Genomic DNA, 8,789 nt, shown 5'->3' on the forward strand with positions numbered 1-8,789 from the left:
TCTGTTTTGGGTTTTTTTGGTGAGGTTGAGATGACTGGCAGAGGCATGTGACTTTGGGTTAGCCCTGAATGAGATGCTGAGAGACGGTTTGGTATGTGAGATTAATGACGTAACCATACAGAAGCGGCTACCAGCTGAGGCTCAACTGGACTTCAGACAGGCACTACGGCTGGCTTTGTCCTTAGAAGATGTGGCAAGTGGAACATGGGAACTATTGGGCATCTCAATGGAAGTGGACACCCTCACCCTGTCCGACTGAGCTTGAGGAACACCACTTGAGTGTAGGCAAACCCAGAGCCTCAGGCAGGACGTATCCTGAGCAGAGGGACCCTAGGCCAACCCACAGCAGATACCTCACAACAAATCCAAGCCTCAGTCAAGTGGCTAAAAAGTTCTTCAGCATCTGGACCACAAGTCATTGTAGGTGCTGACTCGGGACAGTAAAGGAGTCCTACAAGCCCTGACTTGAGTAAGAAATGTCCTGTTTTGAAGACATGGCTTTGCCACCCACAGCTTCCTAGAACTCATCATTGGGCCCTTATTCTCAGCTTGTACAAGTGTAAGCTAGAACATCGTCCAGGAATCCAAGTGGCTAATGCAGAAGCCTTGAACCACCTCCCACTGACAGATACTCCACCGGTGGTGCCTCCCTTGGAAGAGTCCATTTTGGCTTTAAACCTCTTGACAGCTTTCCAGTCACCGCTGACGATATCTGACTGTGGATACACAAACATCATGTCCTAGCAAAGCTAAAGCAGCTGATGGTATTCAGGAAAAGAGAAGGGCCATCACAACCAGGACTGAAACCTTTTGGAGCACACAACACCAGATCACTGTAGAGGACGGCGTATGACTATGGGGAGCACGAGTGATTAAAGGTCACCATGAGATACCAGGGTCTCCCAAGATGAAGATGCTAGCAAGAAGCTATGGGTCTGGTGGCCAGGGTTTGATTAGATTAGATTACTTACTCCGACCGAGCCGCCAAAGCGTAACCCACCCAGACCCATTCCCCTACATTTACTCCTTCACCTAACACTACAGGCAATTTAGCATGGCCAATTCACCTAACCTGCACATTTTTTTGGATTGTGGGAGGAAACCGGAGCACCCGGAGGAAACCCACACAGACACGGGGTAGAATGTGCAAACTCCACACAGAGAGTCGCCTGAGGCAGGTATTGAACCCGGGTCTCTGGCGCTGTAAGGCAGCAGTGCTAACCACTGTGCCGCCGACATCATTGCATTGGTGGAGCAATGCCCCAGTGTGCCAAGGTGGACAAACATTATCACCAGCAGCACCTCCACATTCGGTGGGACTGGCTGGGTAAACCCTGGACCCAGTCGCGTGTCGATCGTGCGGATCCATTCATGGGCTCAATGTTCCTGGTCATTGTGCAGGCCCAATCTAAGTGGTTGGATGTGCATAAAGTTCGTTCTGCAAACTCAGGGATGATTGAGAAGCTTCGAGCATTGTTTGTGAAGCGTGGACTCTTGGGAAACATGGACGTCATTTACCAGCAGGGAATTTGAATATTTCCTGAAGTCAAATGATGTTCAGTACATAAGGACAGCTCCATACCATCCATCATCCAATGGTAAAGCAGAAAGAGTGGTCGAAATGTTGAAGGTAGGCTTAAAGAAGCACCCTACAGCGTCACTGGATATCAAACTGTTCCCATTCCTGTTTAACTATCGGATCACCCTGTACGGAACCACAGGGATAGCTCTAGAAGAGTTGCTAATGGGGACAAGACTCTGTACCAGATTAAGCCTGATATTCCCAAACCCTGTGGTGGGGAGGGAGGGAGGGCAGTAGGAATGCCTACATGCCTCCTGTAAGCAAGAGAGGCAATTTAATGCAGGGGCTGAGGTTTGGTGCCGGAACCATGGAAATGGTCCTGTATGGGTATGAGACCAGGTCGATGCGAGGTCAGGTCCCATGACTTACAAAGTTCGGGTAGTCCTGAACAAACACATGGATCACCTGAACGCTGTTACCTCACAAACGGGGTAGGGACAAAACATATGTGGCCCCTCAGAACAGCCAGAAGGTCAGTCAGAAACAGTAAGTAACCTCCTCCCATCTAGTGTCGAGGACACCTCAGAGTCCGAGATGGATGCAGCCGCGAGACCGTTACCGCCGGAAGGAGACGAGGAAACTCTCCCGAGATGCTCCGGACGCAAGAGACGGGCTATGGTCAGGCACACGCTGCCTGTGTCAGAGTCCCAGTCAGAGGAACCTGACCCAGGGGCAAACACATCGCAGGAAAAGCTACAAGAGAAAGACCAGGCCAACATCCCCGCACTTGGGAAGGAGGGCGGAGGGACATCGTGATGGGAACCAGCTGGGTCATGTGGACTACAAGCTCCTTGATTGGGGTCGGTGATCTAGACCAGTCAGGAAAGCCCTGGCTGACCAATATTAACAGGAGTCAGTGTACAGTGCCCAAGTAAATAAAGGGTGACCTGGTGATGGAATACTAGCCTCCAAGCAGTTATTTCAACACTAAAACCATGCAGACCCTCCCAGTGCAGAACTGCGCTAAGTGAGTATAAGCCAATTCTCTCTCCCCTCCAATTCCAGTTTTAAAATCTCAACCCTACAACTCCACAAGAGGGTGCTATCGAGCACACTCACTCCAGTATGTTTCTCTGACAAGTCATGATTTGGAGATGCTGGTGTTGGACTGGGGTGGACAAAGTTAAAAATCACACAACACAAGTTTATAGTCCAGCAGGTTTAATTGGAAGCACAATTAAACATCCTGTGTCACCTGATGAAGGAGCGTCGCTCCGAAAGCTAGTGCTTCCAATTAAACCTGCTGGACTATAACCTGGTGTTGTGTGATTTATATCTCTGACAAGTGTTTTAATTGTCTGTGGCCTTTTAAAGCATACTTATTTAAGAATTCAACAAAAAACATATTGGGCTCAAAGTGTTAACCCACTTTGTTACTCTCTGCCATAGTTTTGTTTTTGTTTCTTCAAGCTTTTTCCCATCACTGCACAGACTATTTCTTTAACAGGAGTGAACTTTTCACTTTTAAGTTTGGGAATTGATACAGGGCTATGGGGAGAGAGCAGGGCAGTGGGATTAGTTTGGGGATTGATACAGGGCTATGGGGAGAGAGCAGGGCAGTCGGATTAGGTTGGGATTGATACAGGGCTATGGGGAGAGAGCAGGGCAGCGGATTAGTTTGGGATTGATACAGGGCTATGGGGAGAGAGCAGGGCAGCGGATTAGTTTGGGAATTGATACAGGGCTATGGGGAGAGAGCAGGGCAGTGGGATTAGTTTGGGAATTGATACAGGGCTATGGGGAGAGAGCAGGGCAGCGGATTAGTTTGGGAATTGATACAGGGCTATGGGGAGAGAGCAGGGCAGCGGATTAGTTTGGGAATTGATACAGGGCTATGGGGAGAGAGCAGGGCAGCGGATTAGTTTGGGAATTGATACAGGGCTATGGGGAGAGAGCAGGGCAGCGGATTAGTTTGGGAATTGATACAGGGCTATGGGGAGAGAGCAGGGCAGCGGATTAGTTTGGGATTGATACAGGGCTATGGGGAGAGAGCAGGGCAGCGGATTAGTTTGGGAATTGATACAGGGCTATGGGGAGAGAGCAGGGCAGCGGATTAGTTTGGGAATTGATACAGGGCTATGGGGAGAGAGCAGGGCAGCGGATTAGTTTGGGAATTGATACAGGGCTATGGGGAGAGAGCAGGGCAGCGGATTAGTTTGGGAATTGATACAGGGCTATGGGGAGAGAGCAGGGCAGCGGATTAGTTTGGGAATTGATACAGGGCTATGGGGAGAGAGCAGGGCAGCGGATTAGTTTGGGAATTGATACAGGGCTATGGGGAGAGAGCAGGGCAGCGGATTAGTTTGGGAATTGATACAGGGCTATGGGGAGAGAGCAGGGCAGCGGATTAGTTTGGGAATTGATACAGGGCTATGGGGAGAGAGCAGGGCAGCGGATTAGTTTGGGAATTGATACAGGGCTATGGGGAGAGAGCAGGGCAGCGGATTAGTTTGGGAATTGATACAGGGCTATGGGGAGAGAGCAGGGCAGCGGATTAGTTTGGGAATTGATACAGGGCTATGGGGAGAGAGCAGGGCAGCGGATTAGTTTGGGAATTGATACAGGGCTATGGGGAGAGAGCAGGGCAGCGGATTAGTTTGGGAATTGATACAGGGCTATGGGGAGAGAGCAGGGCAGCGGATTAGTTTGGGAATTGATACAGGGCTATGGGGAGAGAGCAGGGCAGTGGGATTAGTTTGGGAATTGATACAAGTTTGGGGATTGATAGAGGGCTATGGGGAGAGAATGGGGCTGTGGGATTAGTTTGGGGATTGATACAGGGCTATGTGGAGAGAGTGGGACCATGGGATTAGTTTGGGGATTGATACAGGGCTATGGGAAGAGTGGGGCAGTGGGATTAGTTTGAAGATTGATACAGGGCTATGAGGAGAGAGCGGGGCAGTGGGATTAGTTTGGGGATTGATACAGGGCAATGGGGAGAGAGAGTGGGACCGTGGGATTAGTTTGGGGATTGATACAGGGCTATGGGAGAGAGTGGGGCAGTGGGACTAGTTTGAAGATTGATACAGGGCTATGGGGAGAGAGTGGGAGAAAGTGAGGTCTGCAGATGCAGATTCCTGAAGAAGGGCTTATGCCCGAAACGTTGATTCTCCTGCTCCTCGGATGCTGCCTGGCCTGCTGCACTTTTCCAGTACTACACCTTTCAACTATGGGGAGAGTGTGGGGCAGTGGGATTAGTTTGGGGATTGGTACAGAGCTATGGAGAGAGAGTGGGGCAGTGGGATTAGTTTGGGATTGATTTAGGACTATGGGGAGAGAGTGGGGCAGTGGGATTAGTTTGGGGATTGATGGAGTGCTATGGGGAGAGAGTGGGACCGTGGGATTAGTTTGGGATTGATTTCGGGCTATGGGGAGAAATCGGGGCAGTGGGATTAGTTTGGAGAATGATACAGGGCTATGGGGAGAGTGTGAGGCAGTGGGATTAGTTTGGGATTGATGTAGGGCTATGGGGAGAAAGTGGGGCAGATAGATTAGTTTGGAGAATGATACGGGGCCATGCAGAGAGAGTGGGGCAGTGAAACTAGTTTAGGGATTAATAAAGGGGCTGAAAGGGAGGCAGAAGTGTTAATTATAAGCCGGAAGTGGAGCTGATATGAAGAAACTGTTCCTCACTCAAGGGAGAGTGGAAATTTGGGACTCAGTCACCCCCACTACAAAACTAGATACCAGGTGTGAATTCAAACATTCGTGGCTGATAAAATAGTTGTAGGGTTCGGATATCAAGAGAAACGGGATCTGAGATGAACAGAGATTGGTTAGAGGTTAACCACCATCTTGTTTAAGGGAAGGTACCAGTGTGTTTCACTGCTGCTCTGAATAGGGCCCCGTAAAGATCAGCAAGACTGCCTATGTGTGGAACTGCAGGAGATGGGGAGATACTAAATGAGTGTTTTGCTTCAGTAGTTACTGTGGAGAAAGATATGGAAGATAGAGAACTTGGGGAAATGGATGGTGACATCTTGAAAAATATCCAAATTATAGAGGAGGAGGTGCTGGATGTCTTAAAACGCATGAAGGTGGATAAATCCCTGGGACCTGATCAGGTGTACCCTGGAACTTTGTGGGAAGCCAGGGAAGTGATTGCTGGGCCCCTCGCTGAGATATTTGTATCGATAGTCACAACGATCAGTGCTGGGTCCACTACTTTTTGTCATTTATACAAATGATTTGGATGTAAACATAGGAGATACGGTTAGTAAGTTTACCAATAACACCAAAATTGGTGGTGTAGTCAACAGCCAAGAAGGTTACTTCAGAGTCCAAGTGGATGTTGATCGTATGGGTCGAGGAGTGGTAGATGGAGTTTAATTTGACTAAATGTGAGGTGTTGCATTTTGGAAAGGACTTATACACTTAATGGTAAGCTCCTGGGTGTATTGATGAACAAAGAGACCTTGGAGTGCAGGTTCCTAGCTCCTTGAAAGTGGAGTCGCAGGTAGACAGGATAGTGAAGAAGGTGTTTGGTATGCTGGCCTTTATTGGTCAGTGCTTTGAGTACAGGAATTGAGTGGTCATCTTGTGGCTCGACAGGACATTGGTTAGGCCACTTTTGGAATATTATGTTCAATTCTGCTCTAGGAAGGATGCTGTGAAACTTGAAAGGGTTCAGAAAAGATTTACAAGGATGTTGTCAGGGTTGGAGCGTTTGAGCTACAGGGAGAGGCTGAACAGGCTGGGGCTGTTTTCCCTGGAGGTCAGAGGCTGAGGGGTGACCTTACAGAGGTTTATAAAATCATGAGGGGCATGGATAGGGTGAATAGACAAGGTCTTTTCCCCCAGGGTAGTGGAGTCCAGAAGTCGAGGGCGTAGGTTTACGATGAGAGGGGAAAGATTTAAAAGGGACCTAAGGGGCAACTTTTTCATGCAGAGGATGGTGTGTGTGTGGAATGAGCTGCCAGAGGAAGTGGTGGAGGCTGGTACAATTGCAACATTTAAAAGGCATCTGGATGGGTATATGAATAGGAAGGGTTTCGATTAATTTTGGATACCTGGTTGGTATGGATGAGTTGGACCAGAGGGTCTGTTTCCATTCTACACATAACTCTCAGTGCAGGGGAGGTGTTCCACATAGCACAGAAAACCACACAGCCTTGATTGGTAAAGAAAATGAGGAGATTACTCCCTCAGTGATCGCTGCCTCTGACCCTCTAACCGGGAATCAATCATCTCATTCGAGAAATTTTGCAGAGAAGAATAGGGACTTATATCCACACTTGTTGAGAGTGTGTTGCTGGAAAAGCACAGCAGGTCAGGCAGCATCCAAGGAGCAGGAGAATCGACGTTTCAGATCGGAGTCTTGCATTAGGAATTATATCCTTATATCCATCCCTCTCCCCTGACCCAATCTGACACATTTACTCCATACAAATTCTCTTCGACTGGTTTGGTTGTCGTCTGTCCTGCCAGTGTAGACAGGCAGCATTGCTGGAAAAGGTCTCATGACACAGTGGGGAGCGTCACGGCCTCAGAGCTAGGAGCTCTGGGTTCGAGCCCCACTCCAGGACTTGTTAGCCAGGGAAGCTGCGACTTGCCAATCCTTTTAGCCAATGGCAGGCAGGAAGCCAATTTCGAGGAGATTCCTGATCAGTCGCCTGATAGACAGAAAGTGGAGCACCTAACTCCAGGCGACGGAATGCTCATAAAATCACCGTTACCACGACGACTACAAATACAAAATGGGAAATAGTTAACGGCTCAGGCACCATCTGTGGTGAGAGACATCTCATCCTCTCTCTGTACTCACCCCACAAAAGTCTGCTGGCTAGATAATAGCACGTGGCCTTTAGTGCAAAGAGAATGGAGTGTAAAATTTTGCTAAGACCATCGTGTTTTAGGCCCTGAAAGATATATTGGCATTGGTGGCAATCCAGACACGAGGTTGATACCAGGGTGACGAGAGGTTAAGTAGATTGGGTTTCATGCTCATTGGAGTTTATTAAGAATGAGGCAACATTATTGAAAGAAATAAATGATTCTTAAGGGAATGACAGGTTAGATACAGAAAAGTTGGTTCCCTTGAGGGACAGTCCAGGACCAGGGGGTATCATCTCAAAATAAGGGCTTGTAAGACAGATGAGGAATTTCTACCTTCAGAGGGTTAATTCCTTACCTCAGAGGGCTGTCGAGGCTGGGTTGTTAAGGCTGAGGCAGTCAGGTTTTTAATCAGAAAGGGGCATCAAAGATGATTTGAGGACATTCAGATTAACCACAATCCTCATTGATGGGCTGAATGCCCTACCTTTGCTCCTGTTATGGCCTTACGCCCAGCTGAGGTTTCCCAGCAGTCTTATCCCTGCAGCACTCCCTGAGTGAGTTGTCGGGGGGAGGATCTGGTTTAATCGCTGAGTCTGTGTTCAGAAGCTCCCCCCACTCCCGCGAGTAACACTGACTTCTCCCAGTGTCTGAGACAATGGTCTTGAAAGGAACCGTGCCAGTACACCACAACTGAGTGACACACACACACACCAAACTTCAAAGCAGAAACAGAAACCAGCTCCTGTCAAAATCCATACCCACAGCCTCTCAATGATCGGAGGCGTTCCAATTGGACACTGATAGAGGGAGGTTCAAGGAGAAAGGGGGATGGCTTGTGTCTATCACCAATATTAAGCCAGGAACAAAATTTCCCAAAATCTTCTCCAGAGAGACAGAGATATTGGCGGAGACAACAAGAGCAGAGGTGAGAACTGTTTATACCATATTCATTGTATATCTACACTCCAGCTGTACTCACTCTGTCTCACTCTCTGTCTCACTCACTCACTCTCTCTTTCCCTCTGTCTCACTCACTCACTCTCTCTTTCCCTCTGTCTCTCTCACTCTCTCTCTCTGTCCTGGGCTTTATTCTTCTCTCTCTCTCTAGCTCTCTATCTCTCTCTCCTTAGCCTGGTGTTTATTCTCTCTCTCTATCTTGGGGTTTATTCTCTCTCTCTCTCTCTCTCTCTCAGAATCTATTCCATTCTCTATCCTGGTATTTATGCCCTTCCTCTCCGATCCTGGGTTCATTCTCTCTCTGTCTGTCTCTTTGTCTGTCTGTCTATCTCTCTCTATCCTAGTATTTATTCCCTCCCTCTCTCTATCCTGGGTTTATTTTTTCTCTCTCTCTATCCTGAGGTTTAATTTCTCTCTCTCTATCCTGGGATTTATATTCTCTCTCTCTATCCTGGGAATTATATTCTCTCTCTCT

At 48.3% G+C, this 8,789-nt stretch overlaps 1 protein-coding gene across 1 annotated transcript in view; it reads left to right on the forward strand.

Annotated features, from left to right (window-relative positions):
- Positions 1-2,116: 2,116 nt before the first annotated feature.
- LOC122544002 (transmembrane protein 151B-like) overlaps positions 2,117-8,789 on the forward strand; it is a 15,717-nt gene continuing 9,044 nt past the window's right edge. The window contains exon 1 of the mRNA XM_043683014.1: positions 2,117-2,200. Within this exon, the coding sequence (XP_043538949.1) occupies positions 2,117-2,200 (84 nt within the window). The remainder of the gene's footprint in view (positions 2,201-8,789) is intronic.

This window comes from Chiloscyllium plagiosum, chromosome 45, assembly GCF_004010195.1.
Source record: "Chiloscyllium plagiosum isolate BGI_BamShark_2017 chromosome 45, ASM401019v2, whole genome shotgun sequence".
Taxonomy (NCBI): Eukaryota; Metazoa; Chordata; class Chondrichthyes; order Orectolobiformes; family Hemiscylliidae; genus Chiloscyllium; species Chiloscyllium plagiosum.